The sequence below is a fragment of the Aulostomus chinensis genome, chromosome 17 (genome assembly GCF_037954235.1).
Source record: "Aulostomus chinensis isolate RoL2024-O1b breed Wild chromosome 17, RoL_Achi_v1.0, whole genome shotgun sequence".
Classification (NCBI taxonomy): Eukaryota; Metazoa; Chordata; class Actinopteri; order Syngnathiformes; family Aulostomidae; genus Aulostomus; species Aulostomus chinensis.
In genome coordinates this window covers 16,246,212-16,272,100 of record NC_141336.1, presented here as the reverse complement: position 1 = coordinate 16,272,100, position 25,889 = coordinate 16,246,212, and the positions used below count along the sequence as shown (strand labels likewise).

Below are 25,889 nucleotides of genomic sequence, written 5' to 3'. Positions count from 1 at the left end.
GGGTGTGATAATATAATCATGCAGTTGTTCTCTGCTTAGCAAACAGACAGGAGATGTAAGTTTAATATTTTAAGTGTTTAAACTGAGGAGGCAATAAAGATATCCAGTTCCTTCTTCCTGGAATCTCTAATGTGCATCCTGCTCCGTCTACCACTGATCTCATGCTATCTAATAAAGATACGCCAGAGTCTCCCTGTCCCTCACGGCGCTAGCTGGACGGGAACATTAGGTTCTGTCGGTTCAGGAGGCCACAGTAACATCTGGCAGGGGAAGGGGAGACTTTTAAGGCTTATATTCTAGTGTGTGGATATGAATTTCAAAAGCCACATGATCACGTATGGGTCCAAACAATAATAAGTGCTGAAATTCATGGTTGACGTTGGAAGCAGTAGAAAAAAGAAGAGGAAATCTTAACTCAAGGTACAAGGTTACTAGTTTTTCTTCACCTTAATCTCTCTGGATGAGTTCATTTAAGTTTAAGTATACTTTACTGACAATCAAAACAAGCAGCATATTTAGGACGTATCTGGCACGGCTATGGCTCATTTATAGCACTAGCGTGGCCTGTTCTTCGACCAGATTTTCAAAGCTATCTCTTCAAAAATCCTGCCACTGCCAGAAAATCTCAGACTCGCTTCGGTAATTCCTTTCAACAGACTCAACATAAAACCCTCCCTCGATTTCATTCCCGCCGTTTCCTCCGCGCACGTAGACAACTTTTAAATGTAACTCAGCAGTTTATATATCCTCTTAAACATCAGTGTGAATACACGTGCGCTTCCACGAGTGTTTGTTGTGCTCTATTTCTCCATTAACATTTTCTGTACTCGAAGAGCCTTCTAATTAGTGTTCAAGGAGCTGCTATCGATTCAATTAAAGATAAAAATATATGGAAAAAAGGAGAGGAAAGAGCAGCCAAGTATTTAATGGACTAACAAGATCACTTCCTATGAATTAGCATGGAGCATGTATGTATGTGTGTGTGTGTGTGTGTGTGTGTGTGTGTGTGTGTGTGTGTATATACACACACACACACACATACAAAATTTGAGAGAAAAATCCATGGCATCAACAAAATGCAAACTTTTACCAAAAAAAAAAAGTCTCCAGGATTTCCACATGTTTTTCGGTGTTTCATAATGAAGTCAAACTCCTTCAGAGAGTGCATGAGAATATTGACTGAGGCTTGTAGATTCTTTCTTATCCTCCACAAATGCTGTGCAGAGTTTATAGATATTCTTAGAGACAGGAACATGCTGATGTTCCCAGCGGTCCAGACCAGTTGACAGTTGATCAATAAGGGACAGGATCGGTGAAGAGGGAGCCACCAGAGATGAGATGTTTTTGTCTTCCAGAAACTGCGTGCACAACCTAGCGACACAAGCACAATGAAATCGAATGACACGTTGATGGACAAAGGTTGTAGAACCTTACATGACATTACTTTACCTTGGATGAGCGATAACCCAAGGAAGACAACAACTTCTCTCTGCGGACAACATTCACCCTATATTCAAGACGGCAGTTGGGTCAGGACAAACAGGAGCTTCTCTCTGGCAGTTTTGCAAAGATTCTCCTGCTATTTCAAAACACGCACCTCATCTTAAGCGGCCACGCATGTACAGGATAAATGTTTATATCCTGAAACGGTGTTACGGCACGTCCTCTACGGGTCGACCGGTTGTGACATCACGTGGCAAACTTTCACAGCGATAAGTGAACATTTACAGCAATTTACGAGGACGCAACTTAATATCGCACTTCTCAGCACTATAGTATCGTTATTATCTGGAATCATTAAATCTAAATTGAAACTCTTTGCAGATAATATCTCAACTTCTGGAAGCAAAAGCATTGCAAAGTGCTGTCATAATTAAATGCTGCACAAGTCAAGAGGGAGGCAGAAAAGACATTACAGTTGTTTGCAAATTACTCTGACCTAACGTTTATCAACTCAACTTGCCCCAACAACTTGAGAGAAGTCCGAGTTATTGTTGGTTTAGGAACTATTTAACTTACATTGCTCCCGGAAGAGTAAAATCTTCTCTTACGCTGGAAAAAAGGGTGTTTGGGAATGTGTTTATAAGAAATAAACCCAAATGGATCAATCATTTTAAAGAATCTCGAACAGAAATTGCTGCTAAGCTGTGATCATTATTGCCACTGTAACTAATTCCCATATTTTTACCATGAGCTATGAAAATCCAATGTAGGATACGTCAGTATTACAATATCAACAACCTGCATATTGGATGGACACGCTCATGAATAGATGCTTCAGAAGTAATGACATTATGATGAACCCAACCCATCCAATTACACTCAAACCTTCACTCAGGATGGTTGGTGAGGAGGAAAGTGTGTGTGTGTGTGCGTGTGCGTGTGTGTGTGTGTGTGTGTGTGTGTGTGTGTGTGTGTGTGTGTAGGATATAGCATGATCCTGCCAAGAGAAAAAAAACTTTTAATTTATCTATTCAAAGAGAGCTATACCTTTCGCAAACAAAGTTTATGATCTAATAACCTCTGCTGGAGATGTAGGATCAGCTGTGGAAAAAAAAAATCCATACTTCCATGACTGCAGCTGGTGGGAAGGAGCAGGTCTCATATGTCCAACATACTGCAGTAGTTGGATTCACTTTCAGTGTATTGGGGGGGGGAATACACTGAAACTGCCATGCAGCTGTCAGAAACCTCCCCAAAAAAGGCGGATTTGAATGCAACTTGTTGACGTTTTTCCAATCTCCCAGAGCAGACCGGATCGCATCAGCACGGGAAGCCCCCATGTCTCTCCCCGGGGGGGCTGAAATGTTGCAGAATACAACCCACAACGCAATGCGCCTCCACGCTTCAACTGGAGCTCCGACGGTGCACTTTTTACACTTTTCAGACATTCTGGTGATTGAAATTCAGGAGAACAAAGCTTCTTCTAGCGACTGCTGTCTCTCAGCCAGATACTGTAAAGTTTGTGCGACCTGTGAAAACGCGCTGTCTGTGGGACTAAGCTGAGTTTGTACTTTTAAATGTGATGTGAAACCACATCGGCACAGATACAGACGAGGTTCGCTTGGAGCCTCTCAGTGCAGTCTGTAATGGTTCTGGACGTGCGTAAATGAAGGACACCTCTGGGAATCCCCTGATCGCTTCTGTGCTCCGCTGCTTTTACCAAACAGAAAAACCAGAGAGAAATTCACCAGATGAAGACCAATCATGGTAAGTGTTACGATATTTTTCCTCTCTGAATAACATCTGACCACATTCTTTGCGTTTCTGTTACCATTACGCATGGTTCTGAGAGCGCAGATGGCAATAAATTAGACGTCACATCTGCAATATATCATTTATGTTTGCAGAAATTACAAAAAAAAAAAGAGAGAGTGAGAGAGAGAGAGAGCGAGAGCCATGTTTGGCGTTCAAAAATACGATGCTGCTTAAAGCATCCTGGAAAAACATCGGACTCAGAAGACGCAGAAAGGGAACCGTAAGTGATTACCGGCACCGTTTAAGTCCCGATGGGTCTGTTTTAGAGGCACCGCGGGAGATGAGGATGGAATAAAAATAGGCTATAATAAGACCATCATCAAGTGACACACACGATATCCATGTGGGGGAAAGAAGAAGAGAACCAAATGGGTTTAAGCGTGTTAAGGCGTGAGACACAACAACTGCATCAAGCCCCAGTGTGCCAAAACAGTTTAGCAGGGTGCGTAAACAGCTGGAGGATGCCGGATTTAAAAGATGGATTTCGATCATGTTTCAAAGCTACAACATCTTTAATTAGGGGAGACCTTGTCTTTTTAATGTTGATTTTTTTTTTATTAAAAATTAACAAGAAATCTGGAGCACCTTCTTTCTTGTTAGAGTTGTGTGGCTGTTGTTGCAGGTTTATAAACTTAATTTAAATTGCTCATAAGGCTTAAATCCCTGTAGGAAGTGTTCACATCTCACCTGGTAGAGTTATGGCGTATGCTGCTAAATCAATAATGCAGAGCAGGAAATGTTCAGCTCAAGGATGATGTAGTATGTGGGAGACTATAAAAACTTCAAATCTTTTATGAGGATTTTGGATTTATGCAAATATGTTTTCTGCCTCTGATCACATCCTCGCCGGCCTTCTTTTACAGACCTTCTGGATTGTAGGAAGATTATAATATTTAAATCGCTATTAAAAAGATCTCTGAAGCTGCTGGTGAAGATGCAGATCCACCTCAGTCAGTTTCAAGCGAAGGGGGGAAAAAAAACCCCACCATAAAACCTATCTTTGGTGCTTTCAAGTCTTTGAACCCCCCCCCCCCCCCCCCCTCCCCCAGCAGCACCACTTCCACTCCCACCACCACCACCACCACCACCACCACCACCCCTCTTTTTGCGGGGAGAGTGATGCATTTTTTGCTTCAAGGAGCTCACTGATGTGAGAGATACATCACAGTGCTCTGATGAAAAGTATTTTCAAGCACACAATGTCCCTCCGTTTCGATCGTGTGGAGTTACTTCTCTCACTCTCGCGCTGACACTTCTCTCTCCTCATCCTCACACTCTCCCTTAGAGGTGCACACTAAATCAACAAACCCATTGGAATGAGCGGAATTCCTTTTCACATCCTGCTATTTCCACTTTAAAATAAAAGAAAGAAAAGGAGGGAAAAAAAGCATAGAAATGTTGGTTTCTGGCTTAGGATATTGATGAATTTGTCATTTTCATATGGGGGACTGTTCTTCCAACATCTGAGGATCACAAAGAAGATTCATTGGTAGCTCATTAAACAAAAGTATAAAAGTCTGGGTTAATAATTAATGTAGGAACAGGCAATTAATGCCTTATGGTTTTGAGAGTGCTCTGTATGTGCATGGAGGAACAGCTCCTCTTCTTTCTGGTTAATTTAGAGGTTTCAAGTGAACATCATTGTAATTCACAGGCAGTGTCTTTGGTATGAAATGCACTCGCTGTGTAATGTACTGTATGTTTGTCTGCGGTCTGGCCATGCACGACAGGAGTCGAATGTGTCTGCTGAAACTGAGGCGACAAGAAGCAGATGTATTAAGCTTCAATCCACAATTTTAGCATTTGTCACCACTCTCTGTGAACCGTCTTTCGTTAAAAGGCATCGAAACCAGACTGCAAACACAGTAAAACACTTGAGGTGATTGTTTTAGATTGCATTTGTTTGCCCTGCAGACTGTTTATAGTGTTGTGCACATGAGTTGGTTGAGTAGCAGCATCACAGCTGAGCAGATGGTGCGGCAGCGTCCATGAAGAATGTACCATTCAGCTGTAACACACTGAATATGTCTTTGTATTCTTTGAAGTATCAGAAGGAGCTGTAAACATTTGATGACTGTTTCAGAGACAGGGACATGCAAGTCAATACGTACAAGAATAATATAACCAGGAAGATGAGATGGATGCTGACAACAGAGAGCTGGCAACACCGCCTGGCCCAACTTTCAGCAGGGTGAGAGGGAGGCGAAACCTGATTATATCCGGATTGATAATTGATGAAGGAGCAAACTAATGGTGAAAACATGTCTTCCTGCGTCCACTTGGTGACGCTAGAGAAAACACCCTCGCTCCATTATATCGTTGCTGTGCATCGTGTGAAGACCGCACAATGTCGTTTTGATGTAACTCAAATGTTTGTTACATCAGGCTTACTTCCTGTAACCGCTAGGTGGCGCTGTGACATCGGCTTCTGCTGTGTTTGATTTACCTCGGAAACGGGAGGTCAGAACTGGGAACGGCGTCACACCAAATTTAACAGCGTTCAAGTAGAGAAGGTGAGGCGAGGAAAAAAAACCCGCATGTTGCTTACGTCTCAGCCACGAAGCAACACGCGTCGTGGTAGTTTAAACACAAAAATGTCATAGCAACATCAATTAAAGTAAAATATCAATGGTGCCTTATGCACGACTTAGCATACAAAATTACACATAATGGTGCTAAAAACTGTATACTTTCAAAGCGTTAATGGCAAGAAGCCATTTTGATTTGTGGTCTCAGGTGTTCGACCAGTAGCTCCCAGATTCCTGAAAAGGAATTCTGACCTCAGAGGGGAGAGATTTCCGGCTGGGTTATCAGTTTAACCTGAACACACCATAAAATGCAGTAAGCTCTCAGAGTGTTCCTGACAAAGATTCAAGATGGATGTGGTTCACTATCAGAAAAGAACATCGAAGTGAAAAAAAAACAACTCATATCCACCAGGTGGCGTTATATCTAATCTTGCCCCAAAGTTAATGTTTTTTTCCGTGACCCATACCTCACTCCTCCTCTAAGTTTGATTAAAATTGGCGAACTACTCATACTGTAACTAAACTGTTACCTCCGTCAGACTCTATCAGACATGTGACAGCAGGTCACATTCACACTGTGATTGCAACTGAAACCAACGTGTTAATTTGTCACAGCGGTAAAAATAAACGCTGAAGGCAAGTAGACGACACCATGCTGAGATCAAGTAAACATACCTGGAGTTCAGCAGAGGCTGAAACTGAACGGTCCTGCAAGAGGAAATGGAAGAAATAACCATCGCATATCCACCAATCATCAGAGACCTGAAAGCTTCTAGAACATTCAGGAGCACTGAGTCATAGACTGAGATGCCCCCGACTGAGCCGCGAAGACAAAAAGATTGGAGCATTGCTGATACAGGATGCTTTTCAAGATGATGCAGGGGGAGAGAAAAAAAACTCAACTAAAATATTTTATGCATGAAATTGAATTTCATAACAGTCATCAAACCATTCTTACAGGTCATCTAGTTTTGCTGAGCAGCAGCCGTCTCTTTGCAGGTGTTAGACTGCAGGACGCTGTAATCTATTGTAATCTATCAATTTGAGATTTAACAGAGTTTCTGCGATTCACACGATTTGAAGAGAAACAGCTGATTTTGACCGCAAGACTTGGCCACAGATGATCAGAGACATTGAGGTACAAAGACTCATGAGGTTCCATCTGAATCTCTGCTTCATAACGCATCCACAATATAAATGTAGGTTTTGCGTGTTTTTGGTTTGAATCAACAGTATGAAAGTCACCCATGAAGTACCCAGTAATAAAAGACCTGTTCTGAATATTGTCACTGGATTTCTATCAGCGTGAATCCATCATCAGCGCTTTCTCTGATGGTGCTCAGCAGAGTCCATCTGACACCTCCGTATGCATTCATTTTTCACCTCGATAAAAAGGTCGTTTTTTTTAAAATTTAGTTCATAAAACAATTAAGAACACTGCAGACGCAATAAATACCAAGAGATTAATCAAGGGAAAGTTGTGACCAGTCGTCTCTATCGAGGAAGTGTTTCTGAGCCTGGCTGATTATTAACGGCTCTAAAAGATGATCATCCCCAGACTTTACACCGTTTACTGTTATCGATGAAGAGCTCCTTGCCTTCACATCCTCTCACTGTTGCTTTCGTTGCGCGCGCTTCCAATGAGATGCGCAAACTTGCCATCAACTAAAATTTACACCATGTCGAGACAAAAATTCCCTCCCAGTGGTGCTTCGCTGTCGTTCTGGACCTGCGCTGCTGCCTGGGAGGAGAGATTTGTCTTGCTGCAGCCAACAGGAAACTCCCAACACTTGACCACTTCCGACAAAAATTTTTTTTTTAAAAATTGTCACTTTAACTCCCTTAAATTTAATTTGAAGCATTCGTTGGAAAACACACAAATGTGGGTTTATAAGGTTTTTAAGTGCAGAAGGTTGTAAATTCCTGTAAACACACGGTCCTTATTATCCAGTATATATAAGAACTCATGCTGATTCAACCATCCAAGGCACTTTTTCATGTTATTCTAAATCCTCTTGTCACCCTTTACACTGGAATTAAAGCAATCCAGAATTGAGACTGTATTGCAGATAATCCCATTGGATTTACTGTCAGGATTAACACACAAGGGATTGGACTCAGTGTGAGAAATCAGCTCTTGTCTCACATAATAATGTGCCTCTGCAGGGTTCCTCTCCTCTTGCCACCATTTTCTAACCCGCCGTTTCATCTGAGAGTAGCCCCGTTGCACTGTGGGAAATATTGTGTTTTTATTCAGGTTGTTGTTCACCTTTTGGGGACTTTGAGCTTTTTGTCTCTTCCTTTAATTTCGGTCAGTTATTTTCCTGACTCTTTTGGGCTTCTTTCTGGTCTTTGTTTTTTTTTTCCTCTTTTTCTTTCATCACTCTTTTTATTCCCCTCCCTCTTCTTATCTCACACTCTCAAATCTCCTATTGTCATTTCCCTCTATCTCACTAATCTACGGTCAGGCTTCCCATATATTAAGAGCCAAATCCTCCGATCGGGCCCTCCAGATAAAAAGTCGCACTTACAGACCCTTACAATTTGGCTCTTACAGTGAAAATGACATAGAGGGTCGTATCAGACTTCATACAAACCCTGCTCTCTACTCTCACAGCAGTTGCTCTGCCACTCAAGCCATTAGCGGTCAATGTTTCAAGATTGGCTACTTGTTGAAAAATGCCTCTTTCCATTACTTGAAGCCAGCTGAGGGAGTTAGCAGTCTCGCTGAGTGGAGGGGGGGAAATGCAGCAGAGCTGGAAAACGCTCAGCGTCGGTGAAGAGCAAGAACAGGTCACAACCTTCTATCGCTGTATCACTAAGATGCAAATGTAGGCTCATCTGCAGTTTGCTCTCCTAGTTCCAGTACTCTTTGTCCACTCTGGTCTGGTTACTGCTCGGATATTACTGGAATACAACCAACGAACACAAATTCTGCTCGTCCTAGTCTATCTGCAGTCAGAGCTTCAGGAAGTCAGGACTAGAGGAATTATTTGAAACACAAATCATCATCTAATGGAGATGATTTTCTGATTTGCCTTTCACCGATATGTGTCATGTTTTATTCTTAATGTGTTTATATATCAGTAAAAGCAGAAGCAGGCTTTATTTATTTTTGGTCCATGTATGAGGTATGAAATATATATGAGAGAATGAACACACGTTTTGAGACCCAGACGGAGAAACAGGTCGCCAGAAACAATACTTGATGCTGTGATGTATCAGCCAGCGGGTTTCATTTTTTGCAATATAAACTTTGTAGTCAATGAAAAATGGCATTGTCAGTTGGTATGGGCTCCAGTGACCCCCTTTATAAGATAAGTGGATTATGAATTAATGAATGTTATTACAAAAGATGGCATTTCTAAGCGCAATAGTTCTATTTCTATCCCCCCCAAAAAGTCAAACAGATGTAAACAAGGGATAATGTTTAAATCACATGGCAATTAGGGAGCCAGTTAGTGAAACAATTGCAAATGTACAGAAATGGGATTTTTGTTTTTGTTTTCAGCTTAGTAGCAAGAAAAGAAAATGCTGGATGTCAAATGAAGATATAGTGAGGATGCAGAACTGTTTGGATGAAGCAAAGTTAAAATGTGTGCACCTGTGTTTTTCCCTGATTAGGAAAGATTTTACACCTGATTTAGATATTTGTGACAGAGCAGCATGGAGTCTGGCTCTTGTCGTTTGGGAAGAACACATTGCTGAGATTAGAAAGGCTCCGGTATCGTTTCTGGAGAAAGACTCAAACATTAAGCCCTCCTCTCCTACAAATATCACAGTGTTAATTGACAGATAATATGGTTTGTATGTTGTTTTTTTTAAATCAGACTCGAGATGCTTTTCTTTTTTTTACTCACAAATGGTCTCACAAACAATTTTTCCCAGAACCTCTGCAATGCTATATGGGTCCACCCTGCTTAATTGACAACAAAATCAATACACATCTCCATGTAGTGCTCACCAACCAGCTCTTTGGGGTCCTTTTCTTTTCCCACCCAGATGTATAAGAAAACAGTTTCAAGAGAAGTTACTTTTTTGAATAAGCAAGAAGTGTCAGAGGTTTAACTTGAAAAAGACAAACAAAACAAAGAAACAGAGAGACCCTGGCAAATCACAGTTGGTTCAAATGTGAAGTTCAGTTAATAAAACAGAGCAGCCAGACAAAAAAAAAAGAGCTGCTTCAAAGCCTATACTTTTAAATACTGTCTGGTTTCTCTATGCCCCTATTGCTTATTGCATGCTCTTCACTGTGTGTGTGCGTGCGTGCGTGTGTGTGGTGTGAAATGAATGCATAATTACTCCCGTGTTTTCCTGCTCTATGACTCATAGTTAAATAGTTACATTTGTATGAGAGATATAATCAGGAAGCCTCACTCTGTGTACACTCAACATAACAGTCCATTTTTAAGATCCTTCACACAGGGTCCAACCTTACTGGGGGGGGGGCAATCATTCAGTTCACACACTGGGCACGCATCCTGTGACCTGACATCAACCCATCCGGATTCTGACAGCATATGAAGGCAGTAGTCACCCCACGCTGGTGTGGAATATGCTTACTGACCACGGCACTGCATTGGTTTGGAGAAACAGAGTTGTAAGCCTCACAAGACCTATGACCAAATATAAGATACACGTCAGAAACTACCAGGAGCACCATCAAGTCGTTGACCTCCAGGGACTCAGAGCAACTTGAATATCAAAGTTACACAGAAAAAGGATATTTCACTCAAACACAGTTTTTGCTTTTTTCATCATTTGAAAAAAAAGGCCTGACTTTAACCACTGATGAAGTTTTTTCTTGTGATGTAAAACTTCAATTAAATCCTGTTACTTGTCCAAAGTATGTTAAACCAGTTACGACAGATGTGGCTCCTCAACACTATAAACATCATCATCGGTCACTCACTGAAAGAGGGGAGCCTGATTGTGAAGACATTTGTAGAGTCGGTGAAGAATTCAAATGTCTGCTGAAACTTGATGTGGAGCCAGTGGAGATGCAGAGCTTTGGGGTTTAGTGCATGTAGCCTATCCTAGCTGACATTGGGTGAGAGGTGGGTTCACCCTGGACGGGTTCCCAGTCCGTTGCAGGGCCATCAGGTGCAATTAGGGGTTCAGTATCTTGCTCAAGGATACTTGGACATGGTCGCCAGAGGAAGTGAGGATCGAACCAGCGACCCCTCAGTTGCTAGACAGCCACTCTGCCTCCGAGCCATGCCACCCCTAAGTAAGCCATGTTTACTCTATTTTATCATGTGTTTTCTCTGTGGATTGTTTTCTTTGGTGCAAAACAGCAACGCACATGCCGCTGATGATGACAGTCTGCCTCTGCGTTTGTTTATGTCTGAAATCCCAGGACATCAAGTCTCTGGAATCACCAGCAAATTGCTTAAGAATAATGCCAAGTGTGCGGTCCTGCATCATGACTCATCTGGTGTGTGCTTTCCAAGGACAAGAACAAAAAAGAAGTTGTGAGTTTTGTCTTGCACATTAAAAAAAAAAAAGAAAAAAAATATATAATTTGAAAATCTTGTCCACCAAGTTTCAGCGTCACCATCTCCATGTCTGATGTCTGCAGCTGCATTTACCGGGGCAAAGCTGCATCTGCTGCAGCCCCTATACAAAACAACAACAGCAGAGAAAGGTATTTTCTATATCAATATTACAAACGAGAAAACCAGATCAACATGATCAAACCACTACGGCATCATCGAGATAGCAAATTTCTACAGTGACATTCGAGCCAGAGTGGATCAGTTGTCAAACATCGTCAACTTTCCAACAAGATCACACTCTGCGAAACTAAATGGTTACATTCTCACCTAAAAAAACGTGACCTCTCTCCAAGTGGCTGTGGCATTTGGTTCCTTTCATGTTGAACTGAGGGCAAACTGGAAGCTACAGTGACTCACTATCGTTTCAGAGCTACAAAGTGGTACAGCTGTAATAAGCTGGAGGGGAAAAATAATAGTGGCCTTGGACTTGGAGGAGGTGAATAAGTGTGATGAGAGCTGCCGGGCACCTTTAACTGAATATACAGTTGATTGCATCATCTTTAACTCTGAAAGAGTCATGAAACTGGGAGGTCAGTATCGTACCAGAGAGAGGATGCAAGAACGTCGAACCCTCGTTTGACCTTATCATTACTATATTGATAATATTTCTTCTGCTGCGTTGATTTCGTCTTCTTAATTCTGTCCTTTTGGACTCAATGCCTGCAGCTTGATATTTTTAGTCGTGCGCTATCTTTATTTAACCATCTTTGTATCATCCGCTTCTGTCAACAGGGGGAAACTTCTCATCTACCAGGCTTTCATGTTGTCCTCTCTTGTCAAACATCCACTGTTGTTTCCTGGATGTGTCATTGTTCCTCAACCTCTACTGAATCACAGCCCCTTCACTTTTATCACTCAACCACACACTCAAGCCTAGAATATACAGATTAAAGCCCTCTTGATTGTCATCATATGTTGATATGACGTTGAGCAGAAATGTTTCCTCACCCACACGCTTCAAATTCGGTTCATCAACCCCCTTCGCCCCCCACTGTCCTCATCCAGAGTTACTTATGCACGTAACTGTCAATATGACTGCTTTTTCTGGAATTTTATTTTTGTAAGGATTATCTATTCATGTTATATAAAGTTATATAATATTCATCCTTGGGGATGGAGATCAGACTAGTGTGGAGAAAAATAGAACTTCCATTTATACCTGCTAGTAAAATGCAATCTTTATCCAAATACACTCAGATAAATGATCAAATCTTTCTTTTTTGTTTATGCCTGGTATTTTGTTTTGCGTTATTCCTCAATAAAACTGGATCTCTGTACTGCAGAGTGTAACCTTAGTCTGATATGGCAGCAAATCAGCTGTAGGGTAAGTGTCAAAACAGCAGGTGCAAGCTTGAAAAATAAATACCCGGTTCTGGTTTTTCACCATTGGGAGGGGTCATATTTGCTATTTCCCTTTTGAGAGCTAATAAAAAGGCAGCTTAATTTTTTTTAAACAACAGTGAATTTGCTTCAAATTAGGGAGGGGAGATGAGATTTGGCAAAGATGAGGGGAATGATGACATTGTGTTAGTGTGGTTGCCAGCGTGATTGTGTTTACATCAGTGATCCAAACACAATGGGTGCAGATGTAGTCAGGCAGATCAGATCGCAGACCGATCGCAACACATTTCCCCTCGCACGTATATGTTTCTTTATCCAGGTAATATTTCTGGTTATTGTGTTTCAGTACCAGGTGGAATTCGATCAGAAACAGACTGCATTTGTGAGCGTGTGTACTCGACACAATTCGGGCATTTACACAGAATTGTGTTTGCCATTTTGGTGATATTGAAGTTGTTTTCTTTAAAACCTCTAACTGAACATGCCAGACGGTTTCAGGGGAGTTTCAGTGAATGGAGATTAAAGATTGTCAGTTAACAAAGGACATGATGCAGGAATGTTTGGGGGAATTAAACTGTTTTTCCAACTTTTAAAAAGTCAAAATCTATCAGATCATTGAACAAATAAATGACTGTGTATGGGAGCCAATAATTTAATCTGATCATCCTATACAAGAGTCTGGAGGAAGAGGTCGGGGTGCCAGTTTGATCTCAGGGGAGGCCCACTCCGACTAAATATATATCCTGAAGATTTTCCTCATATCAAACTCATTTTTGCCTCTCTGTATCTGTATTTTCCATTCTTGGAGTCTGGCTTGTCATGGTGTGCTTTGAGTAGCAGCTGAGCCTTTAGAGCAGTATCAGCGATCGCTATCCAACAGAACTCATGAATCTTCACTCTTTGTAAGAAAAATCTCAGTTGGCAAGAGAGCAGCAGCTATCGAGTGCTGCCTCCGTTCCAATGGGTTTCCAAAAAACAGACAGCCAAGATTGGACTTGGTTAAATGATATATAGTCTCTGAAGCAATAACTGGAAGAATTTTTGTCAAGCATTCAGGATTTGCATTTGAATCGTTTTCATAGGCGGTGGTTTGATTACGTCATGCAGAAAGTGACACTTTCACAGATATACGTATATAGATATATAGATATAAAAAAAATTCTATTTCAAAGTGGAGTTGTGTTAGCTTCTGTGACCCCGCGCAGAGTAACAATTCTCTGGAGGTGCTACCTAAATATTTATCCTTTGTATGTTCTTTTGACACATTGTTCATCATCTAATCCCAAGAAATATGAGTGGACCAGATTTAAACCAGATCCCCGTGTGCGCTGTCTGTTTTGTCTCCTCTCACCTTTACACATATATCTGCACGCAACTGACTGTGACAGATAATCGCTGCATCAGCTCATCCACAGGGCCCGCTCTTTCTGAAGGACCTCTCAGGTGTCCTAGATCTGCACTGGACCTGTTCCACTTTCCAAGGGTCATGTTCATGTAGTAGGGAGTGTAGTACTGTGGAGTGGTGTAAAACATCAGTGCTAAGGTTGTCTCTGCAGCATGAGGCTTTCATGTGTTGTTGAAGATTATTTTAAGCAGAGAGCGATATAGGAAAATAGACTGAATTTCAACCCTTTGTTAATTCTCATGATGTTTTGGAGGTCTGAATTTTGGTTCCTGTCATTAACAGAAAAATGCGATTTTTTTTTTTTTCCTGCTAAGAGACTAAATAGTCCCCTCGTCAAAACAATCTGTTCCCTTTCCAATCGGCTTACAGAGAAGAAGAGATTATCCTTCTCAGCCTCTGTAATGAGTCCTGAGGTTTGTACCCAGAGGTTTAAACGGAACCCTATCACTTTATTCTACAGAGTCAGTCCCCATAATTCAAAATGAACTTGTGAAGCCCCTTTTTCCATGCTGCGTGTGTGTGTGTGTGTGTGTGTGTGTGTGTGTGTGTGTGTGTGTAGGTGGATGGTTGGAGGGTGGTGCAGATGGTGTATGCATGTGTACTTTTAAATGTGCATGCTCATGCACGTGCGCTCAAGCCCACACATCCAGAGAGGAACACCTACTCTCCACGCTCCCAGGCACCTGCAAACAGCAGGGATATGATAAACCCTGGAGTCTTTCACCAACAATGTCATACCACCGGCTTTTACCTGGAAGCTGGCGTGTCACTATGCAATTCACACATGCCAGCTATTCATGAAATACGTTTCCATCATTGTGCATTGCCATACAGACATTGGTGAATGAAATCATTGCGAGTGTAGAGTTCAGTCCCTTTCGTCTGATTTGATTGTGCTCTTTTAGCTGTAGTTTGACAGACAAGTTGTGAAGTTAATGATTCAAACATTGACATTGTTTAGTATTGGAATAGTAGCAGCGCATGTTCGATAGATGGGGCAAATGATACCACGATGAAGCATACAGTGGCAGTTCCATTTAAGACTCGACTTGCTGTTCGAAAATATCAATATTTTCACGAAAGAGTTGTTATTACGTTTACGCTTTTTTTCTTTCACGGATATACAAATATCCTAACGTAGCATGAATTGTCTTACAAGATACTGTATATTGATCGTGGCAGAAATGATGCATCATAACAGCAACATGTGCATAGGCATGGTATAATTGTTAGTTACTCTGTGATTCTTACCCATAATACCCCTCATACTTAATGAGTCAGAGCTACACCTTCTTGGACCATGAGAATGATTATTGTTGTTATGATGTTACTGTACACTCTTGAATACCTCGTAGGTGTGATTAGTGTCCGTTTGCTTGCAGGGCGGCTCAGAAACTAGTGGACTGATTTTGATCAAAATTTAGTGGGAAAATGAGAAATGTTTTTTTTTTTTTAAGTGATCAACTTCTCTTTGGAATCTGGATCAAATAGTAGATCCTGGCTCTACAGGATATAGCTGTTAGCAATAAATTGCTGGACACGTCATTTATAAATATCTAATTCCTTGTGAGAGTTCATGCGAAATATGCTGTTGTTCCAGACATAAGACAATGTTTTTTTTCTTGGAAATACATGTGAAAAAAGGGGGGTCATCATTCAGTCAGGGTTGTCTCATATTCAGAACAATACGGTCGTTGAAACTTGAATGTTTTTGCTTCTAGAAATCATCTTCTTTTATCCAGAAGACTTTGTAATTTGAAACTGCAATTACATAACGGTTAAAGAATCTACTCTGTAATGCTGCAGTAGTTTAATAGATCCCCTGACTATTCCTTTATCCGAACACTCATCCATTTACCCCATTTTCAGTCCCCAACCTCTATCTCCATTGATGTATATTCTCCACCAACACACACACATACCCATTTAGAGCATGCTTGAGTAAACACCAGACGTTCACTGACAGGGGAGGCAGCGATGGCTCTACCTCCTCTGAGCTAAATCAATTAGCCTATCTCCAGCGGGGCCATGCAGTGTTTGCAGGCCTGCTGGGTTCAGAGGGTAAATCTGTTTCACCCAGAACAACAGATTACTGCACATGCTGCAGCATCTGGTTGGACTTTGTCCAAACCTGTAAGGAATGAACTGGATTTGAAGTGAATGGGACATATTGCAACTTGGTCCAACGTGGCACTGCTCCAGCTCTTTACATCATTAGACCCACAGCAAAAATTGATTAATACAGAGAGCTTACTTTCCTTCATTTCCTCCTCTTCTTTTCATATTTTCCTCTTGTTTAAGCTGATGGCAGATTTTACTTCATCAGGTTAAGCCCTGCCTCATTTCACTAGATCTTCATTTTCAAAGATGGAGGAACGTCTATGTCTCATACAAACGACATACGGTACAATTTAAGCAGGGCCGTGTTCTTGATTGAAAAGCTTTTCCTCTCATCCCTTCATTATGGACCTCATTATCTCATTGTACTGCAAACCAGACCCTGAGGAGATAAGCCTTGTCCTTGACTTGTTTGATGTGTAAACAGATAAGCTGTTCTGCCATTTATCAACCATGCAACTGTAAGTGGAATTGGAAAATTCCATGTATATGACAGTGGAGCTGTTCAGAACAGAGGCAAGTGAATGAATAATGAGAAGCTGTCCAACACAATCTCCCTTATTTCACCATGGGGCGGATGTGATATTACAATACTCAGACGGAGCAATATTACCAGACACTCAGCATGCTGATCACTCTCTTCTCCACCAATGCGATGGAGTTTGACTGTAAGGTAGTCATGCTGTATAACGCTCCTTCGCCCATCCACTGTTTGTGATGTTTTGTTCTTGGAATCTACTGTGCATTCAAGACCAAAATATTCACAATGACATTTCTTTCCAAATAAGACAGCTGCAACTTCTTTCAGAGAACAACAGTGCATTCTACCCCTATCCAATTAAAAAGCTGAATTCATGAACAATACTACACTTATTTTTTTGCTGCAACAGAACCTTCTTTGTTATACCCGACAGACCCATTGTGCTGTATGTCTCAGGTTCAAGAGTGACCTTGTCAAGAAGCAAGATGAAGATTGTTACAACGAACACAAGCAATACAAACCATTACCATTCCCATTACCGTTGTCACCCACGCAAGTGTGACATTTTCTCTCAAGACCCAAATACTTATATGACATGAATTCAGTTGATACCAACTGAGCTGCTGAGATATTAGGATGATATTTTGAAAATAATTTTCTCAATTTGTCTGACTTTGAGTTAAATAGAACTGAGGAACATCAAAGACAAAACAGTTTGTACAGCTAAAGGCAATACATGACAGCATTTGACTAATTATCAGTGATTTGCAACACACATGGAGAACAGCAGTGGTGCTAGTATGGAGCCCTTGGGTACACCTTTTTGGAGGAGGAGCATCCAGCAAATTGGACTCGTTGTGTTTAAACTGCAATAATCTTCAAACATACTCAGACAAATCAATATTGTATCTGTAGAGACAAATGGACAAAAAGAGCCATGCGACATTCTTAGCAGTCCCTCAATAATGTCATTTGCCTCTTTAAATCAATGGTCAATTCATTGTTTTTGATTCTTGTGTTGGAATTGACTGCATATTGTTAAAATTGTTCACCAACACATCATTTTGATTCAGGCTTGTTGTTATTAGTTACAACTGAGGGATTTTTTTCCCTACAAATCAAACCATTTTGCATATTATTTGCATAGTAGCATAGTAATTAGCATATTTAAAAGCAGTCCAGTGCTTCGTATTAAAAACATCAAAACACAAATAAACATTAACAAAACAGCTCAGAAACAACCAAGGGTACAAAAACATAAATAAACACACCCACATATATGAGCATATGCACTGAACACATGTGGTGTGCTCATTTACAAGAAAGCTACGTTTAAAAAAAAAAAGAACATTTAATTTAGATATAAAGGAACTCTGTGGTCCTTTTAAATCAGTAAGATTAAGTTGTTGGACTCTGTTGGGAGTTAAGGTTAAAAATGTGAGCCTGACTCTCCTATAGTCTGCTGCTATCTTGCCAAACTGAGGATTAAGCTTGTCAGGTCTGCAGATTTGTTGGGATCCAGTTGTATTCAGGCTCTATGGACCTTAGTTCCTGTAATAAAATTGGATGGTTGAGCCTTAAAATTAATTGGGAGCTGTGAAAAGTAAGCTCTCTGCTCATTAGGCTGTTTTACATCGCAGTGTTATTTTAACTCAATAAGGTCTGATCATACTTCTCTTTTTGAATTCACTTTTTGGATTTCCAGTCATTAAGTCTCAATTGTATTGTCAAGAGTCAAGTGTATGCTATTATCAAAGGAAATTTTCATTTTAAAATGCCATTTCATAGGTACTAAACAATGACCTGTTTCTCATTTCTCAGGTAGAGCCTTGCACACCTTGTTAAAATAGACAGGCCTATTTTTAGGTTTGGAGAGCAGATATCCTCTTTGTATTTGCTGTGCACCACTTACTGTACAAGCTTGTGTCGATCTGGTGTGTCCAGTTCATTGATTACAGATGGGAGCATGATTCATTAAATCTGTTTAGAATATTACAGTATTTTTATAATTGTCTGGAAAAAATTGGTAACACTGAATGTTGAACGTGCAACTACATACCACTAATAAATCACGTGGTGGATGATGCGGATCTGATCAGCCCTGCTGAGTTTGACAGCTGATGTGTGTTTCATGCTCTAGAATGGGTCTCATTTACAAAAAAGAAAGTTGAGGGCGAGTTGTGTTCATGCAACTAGTGAAAAGCATTAGAGAGAGATAAGCAGCTGGATTTGTAACAAACCCCTGCAGTTTATGTTCATCAAAATTTAGAGCCTGTTTTTAGCTGTGTGGAGTTCCTCTCTTTAAAACAACTCCAGATGAAAGAGTACGACTTCCATTTTCGACCAGTGATTGCTTGAGTATGGAGCTGCACCGGCACACCTGAGTAACCTGGCTGTAAGCATTCAGTTTATATCTCTCACCCAGGAAACTCTCATGTATAGTCAATGAATTTGATGTTGACATTTGTTGGATTAAATTGGATTTCCTTGCTTGACACTCACTTCGTTTCACTTCGTAATTCAGTCTGACCAGGCTCCCATTGGAGCTGTTTTATGAGACAGGAACTTCAGTAACCAATCAAAGCATTTGCCGTCACTGTGCTATTATGTCATGAACTATATTCCACTCGCAGGACTTTACATCTCATCTTTGACCATCACAGACATTCAAGCCCGCAGCGAACCTCAAAATGATCCACACACACATAAGGCTAGGTGCAGATTTGTAACCATAGAACAGTCACATGGTTTGTATTTAAAGTTCTTCTTCAGCGGGGGTGAAAGCACAGTGAGAATACAAATCTCTCAGAGGAGTTTTATTGATCTTGTATTAATCTTTCCACAAATCTGGGAGGGAGAACTCCAAAGACATCTCTCCCCTTGAAGAAATACATTATTCTTTGTCTCTTCAAAACAGCTTCAATAGAGACATCAATTCTATCTGTTAACATCTCCACTGTGGCACCACCGTTGTTCTTGACTTCCTGGTTATACGCTGCTTGGTGTTGGTTTGGAGTGTGAAATATGTTTTTTTTTTTTATTTATTACAAATAGTACCTTTAACAGATCACATAACTTAATTTCTATGTAAATACTGTGAATCAAAGCAAACCTAATATAAAAATGAAAGGTGGATGAGGGAAGGCTTTCTGTGGTGATTTAACACTCATTGGAAATCTTCATCCACAAAAAGCTCTGGTCTCTTTTATCATACTTGAAAAGTCAACTTGATGTTCTCTGGTAATATTCTGTAACTCCTACCTTGAGGTTATGAACAGTAAGTCGATAGCAAGTACAGCTTCATTGATTTGTCTGTCACAATTCCAAAAATCAATCCTAGTCCTTAGAACTTTTTTTTTTTAAATGAAATGACAGTGAGAAATTACCCAGAAATAGAAATTTTAACCACGTTCATCTGAAAGAATGTCAGCGTTTGCTCTTATTTCAAGATTATACCTCATAACAGAACTCTTATGAAATTAGTTTCATTTAGTGTGACTGGCTCAGCACACTGGTAACAATATCCAGGTGAAGTGAATATCTTCATTTTGACAATCTTACAATAAACGACAGCACAACGGCAGATGGTGTGAGGGAGTTGAGTTCAATTCGTAATGCGTCATGCAACAGTCAAAGTTGAATTTAAGGTTCCTCATGCAAATTCACTGCATGTAGGTGGTCAACCCAGTCACCAGAATGAAATGTTTTACATTTATGCAAACAGCAGATAAGTAAAATGTTCATGTGTTTGAGTGCAAAGTACGTTTATAGCTGTGTAACGTTGACACCTATCTTGTTCTATACCATGGAGCATAGGAATGAATTATAGCTTGTGGTAAAGTTTTGTTTTTTCAATCGGGGGCTTTTACATTGTGGTCCTTTTTTTTTTCTAGTTCTGTCAGAAATATTATACACGCTCTTCCAGTAAGTGAGCTCAAGTGGTTTGTTTGCCTGCACATGTAATGGGCTTGAGGATCATGGTTACGTTGATTCAGACTAATTTTCCTGACCTTTTCTTTCTTTCCCTTGTTTGTCTTACTTGCAGAGGGGGCTACAAGAAGATCTGATTCCCTGGGCTTGAAGTGGATATCGACATTTGGACTGGACAACTGAATGTTTATCTGAGTGATGGAGCTGTGAAGCAGAAAACAAGCATTTAACACGGGGATCCATGACTGCTTTGCCTGCTCATTTCACTGACTGACAAAGTATCATCTGAAACAACCAAAAAGTAGATGGAAACTGACAATTTATCAAGAGCAAAAGTTTTCTGGGTCTTTGGCTTTGATGTGGATCATGTAACTGTAATGATCTGGCTTTCCATTATCATCAAAGACAAAAGACCAAGTTATAACCTCAATTTTGAAGGTGTCATGCAGACCTCAGAATAAATATCAGACCAACAAGAAGAGAACCTGCGTATCTGTCGTCATCATCTCCCTACATGCAGCTCCAAGCTCGACTTTATTGAAAAGGAGGGGCCCATTAAAGCATTTGATAGATAGGAAGGCTCGGTCTGGAGGAGTTGTTGCCGGGGTGGCTGCTGGTTGGAGATGAGATAAGGGCGGTGGGAAGAGACAAACAAAGTGCCTGTCTGACAACAGTTGAATACGAATGAAATTCCTCTCTCCTGCAGCTAAACCTGTGAGGTGAATCAATATTAGAAAACTGGAATTGACTAATTACTGGGCTTCAATTACAAGACGGTTAGCTGTGAACTGAAATAATGGAAGTAGATGTTTGTTAACGGTTGATATGAACCCACAGCAAAATTCAAGAGACGGAAATGATGCAAAATCTTATCCGAGCTGCTGAAAGAGGTCTGAAAGACAACATTCTGGATTTTCTACATCCAAAACCAACAGTGCCATACCATAGTGCAGCTTTCCTCAGTGCCATGTGTGAACTGATGATCTGTGTACAAGTGATTAGACGAGTCTAAATTTGTACAAAGGAGGCTTAAAAGGAGCAGAAGCAAGATGGAACTGGATAATAGCACCCTGGACTACTTCACAGGCAACATCACAGAGATTCCTGACACCACTACAACTCCTCTATGGAGCGAAGCCACCCTACTGGGCTTCCAGGTTTCTCTATCTGTACTGCTAGGCATCGTTACCCTGGCTACTGTGCTATCAAACGCGTTTGTCATCGCCACCATCTTTCTAACCAGAAAGCTGCATACTCCTGCCAACTTCCTGATTGGCTCACTTGCAGTCACAGACCTCCTGGTGTCAATTTTAGTCATGCCCATTAGTATAGTGTACACAGTAAGCAAGACCTGGTCCCTAGGGCAGATTGTTTGTGACATCTGGCTGTCGTCTGATATCACTTTCTGCACAGCTTCCATCTTGCACCTATGTGTGATTGCTTTAGACCGCTACTGGGCCATCACTGACGCGCTGGAGTACTCAAAACGTCGCACCATGCGGCGGGCAGGGATCATGATCGGAGTGGTGTGGGTGATCTCTATATCGATTTCCATGCCTCCACTTTTCTGGCGGCAGGCCAAAGCCCACGAGGAGCTGACAGAGTGCATGGTGAATACCGATCAGATCTCTTATACTCTCTACTCCACCTTCGGCGCCTTCTATGTTCCCACAGTGCTTCTCATCATCCTCTACGGACGGATCTATGTTGCTGCTCGCTCCCGCATCTTTAAGATGCCGTCGTCGTCTGGGAAACGTTTCACCACAGCGCAGCTCATCCAGACCTCTGCAGGCTCCTCTCTCTGTTCTCTTAATTCTGCCTCCAACCAGGAAGCACACCTACACTCTGGCACAGGGAATGCGGGAGGTGGAGGAGGAGGGGGAGGTTCACCTCTATTCATGAATAGTGTTAAAGTGAAGCTGGCAGACAGCGTGCTGGAGAGGAAACGCCTGTGTGCTGCAAGGGAAAGGAAAGCCACCAAGACACTGGGCATCATCCTGGGGGCATTTATAATCTGCTGGCTCCCGTTCTTTGTCGGCACGCTTGTCATGGCCATTTGTAAAGATTGTTGGTTTGATCCAGTTCTTTTTGACGTCTTCACCTGGCTGGGATACCTGAACTCTCTCATCAACCCTGTTATCTACACCGCATTCAATGATGAGTTCAAACAGGCGTTCCAAAAACTCATCAAATTCAGACGGTTCTCCTGAAAACCTCACAGTGGATTAAAACGGAACTCTCTGGGGAAAAAAAAAACAGCAAAAGACAAATAAAAAGATAATAATAATGATGAAAATACTGTATTCTTAGATGTTCCATCTCGTGAACACATAATAAATGTAATATGTTAAATGTTGTTTTTTTTTTTACATCAGACAGCTCTGTGCCACTAATCAGACATCATCAGTATCCATCATGAAGACTTTATACATGCATGCTAAAAAAAACAACCCAAACATACCCCTTTAGAACTATAGAATTCAACTAAAAAAAGATAAAGAAAGGGGGTCTGAAATCATGTAACAGGGACATTAATGTTATTTCCTGTAAAGATTTACGACAAACAAGGACTGGTGAAAGGAAAGAGCCAACTCAGAGAGACTGGATGTTACCCAGTGGAAATGAAAAGCCATGAAATGTATTATGTCCGTCTCTGTGTCATACTGTATGCTGCTAATGCTGCTGCTCCCATATGTTTTTTGTGGTACAGTAAAGTACTTAGACAACAAACTCTAGAGATTCAGTAAACGTGTCTCCATATATGCAATTATACTTAATAGTGGTGTGTGTGTGAGCGTGTGTGAGCGTGTGTGCGTGTGTGTGTGTGTGTGTGTGCGTGCGTGTGTGAAGGCAGTGACTTTGTTATAATATATGCCTGTTTAAGGTAGGGAGGATTGTCAAGTGTTTGACATTTATTCAAGCTATTCCCCAGTGTGGCTCGTCTCATCATTACACAGACTGAAATGGAAACAGTGTTTCTCCTCCAACTCTGAATAATAAGTAACACCCACTGCCATAGCAACAAACAAATCCTATCCCCCCCAAAAAAATTCTAATATACTTAAGTAACATGGACTGATATTGTTGCCAGAGAGAAATCAATTTTTGATTGATTATTGGTTTGTATTTGCAGGAAAGAGATGCATCCACCTTTTTCATCCATCCATTTTCTATACTGCTTATCTGTTAAGGGTTGCGGGGGGGGGTGGAGTCTATCCCAGCTACCTTCAGGTGAGAGGAGGAGTTCACCTTGGACGGGTCGGCAGTCCATTGCAGGTCCATCAGGAGCAATTAGGGGCTCAGTATCTTGCTCAAGGATACATTGACATGGTCACGGGGGAAGTGAGGATTGAACCAGAAACCCTTCGGTTGCTAGACAGCCACTCTACCTCTGAGCCATGCCAACGCCCCCCCCCCCCCCCCCACTCATTAACGCTCAAATTTTTTAACATTTAGTCAATCTGCTGTTGACTTTTTTTTTTTCCTGATTCGCAGGTTGAAATTACAAGCTGAAGGATCGTCATCGCTAATTGGGATGACGATAATTCATTTGTAATCGCTGGTTAAGGCGTAATGTTCAATGATGCGTTGAAACTTGCTTGGCTTAATGTGGAAGATATGAACGTTTGAGACAGCTTTTGTTAGTAAAAAGCTGCAAGTGAAATGCATAAAATTCACTGCGTATGAATGCGCATTTCAAATCCAAAACAAATTTGCGGGGTCAACAACCTGCAGCTTAAGCATAAAGGGCAGCATCGAAGTTTTCCTCCATATCCATCAAATTCACCACAGCAAAATTCTAACACCATAACCATGACTAGAGTACGCATATGAATGAATACCATATCCTCTTAATGCCAGAATAAAGTGTTAACAGTCTTGCATTGCTTTGTATTCTCATAAAACACCAAATCATTGCCTATATAAAATGTATCATTGAACAATGCATTGAATCAGTGGCAGTGGTTGAAATGGACACCTCTAACACACCGGAAGGCTATATTTGATCATAAAATTTAAAAAAATATTCAAAGTAAGGAATAATTAAGCTTATTTGGTGTAATGTAATTTGATAAGATACAGTTAAATAAATACATAAATTTGTAATATTACGCTTTATCATCTGTCTTGTAAAACTGATGGATACCGTGTTCTATGTTGGTGATCAAGACACTGCTTCTTGCACACTTTTGAATGCTAAAAACACGGAAGCCTGTTTGTATGATATCAGAGTTCCAAACATTCAGATACTTCAGCAGGATTAGTGCATATTTATGTTTACTGAAATTTGATATCAGGAATGAAAAGCATCCAAAATGTCAAATTATTTTAATTCAGACAATCCCTTCAGCAACTTCTTAGACGTAGACAAGGTAAGAAATTGTGTGTGAAAGGTTTGGGAAAATCCCATCAAACCTTGCAATATATCTGATTAGAAATAACAAAAGGTAAAAGGGTACAGCAGATAAAGAAGTAAGCCTGATAATGTTTTGTAAAAAGATGAAATACAAAAAATCATAAAAGAATGTATATTTCTTAACTTAAAAGCAATGCCATATCACACTACTCCAGGGACGGTGCAAGCTAGCATCACCAGTGGCTATGCTAGTACCGCTAACATTCATTCTAGCACCGTCAGACATGGTACTGGAACCCCCAGAGCAGATACTTTGAAAAGTTCAGGCTTTGGCTGATGTACTTTGTCCACTGACGGTTTCTGTTGTTCCCTGGGTGTTTCAATTCAACCCATATTTCAGCAAGTCGGGCAACATGTTTGACGCTAAAAGGCCTTGAGGGAGGAAATGGACATCCTGCTTGGGCACCCCCAGAAGACCTTCGCTTGGCGCCTACTCTGCCTATGTGGTGCTTTTCAGGTCAGGTCTCTGCAGAATGCAGGTGGTAAATACATAAAACTGATTTATTTTCAATGGAGGATTTTGAGTGGATACAGCCCCAAGGAGTAACTGTGCACACTTCAGTTTGGGAAACATGGTTCTCGAGAAATTGATTCCAAACTGAAGAGGTCGGGTTGGGCTGGGCAACACAAGAGGCTGCATTGTAAAGATATAGATTAATTTATTTCAACTGTGCTGACACGTTTCATCCCTAACGCCTGGTGCACACGAGAAAATATTTCATTTCAAAAAACTGATTTTATTCATTTATTTTAATTGTGTATTATAGTGTATTATAGTTTTATTGTAGTTTATTATAGTTTCTGCTATTTATTGCCCCTGTACTTTCCTGCTGCTACTTCTCTGTTTCTGCTG

General features: G+C 40.9%; 1 protein-coding gene across 1 annotated transcript; it reads left to right on the top strand.

Moving 5' to 3' along the window:
- Positions 1 to 2,611: 2,611 nt before the first annotated feature.
- Positions 2,612 to 23,962, top strand: htr1d (5-hydroxytryptamine (serotonin) receptor 1D, G protein-coupled). The gene is made up of 2 exons (XM_086182123.1): positions 2,612 to 3,210; positions 20,735 to 23,962. The coding sequence occupies exon 2, from the start codon at positions 21,669 to 21,671 to the stop codon at positions 22,827 to 22,829; it is 1,161 nt and encodes a 386-aa protein (XP_086038249.1). The 5' UTR covers positions 2,612 to 3,210; positions 20,735 to 21,668; the 3' UTR covers positions 22,830 to 23,962.
- The last annotated feature ends 1,927 nt before the right edge of the window (positions 23,963 to 25,889 follow it).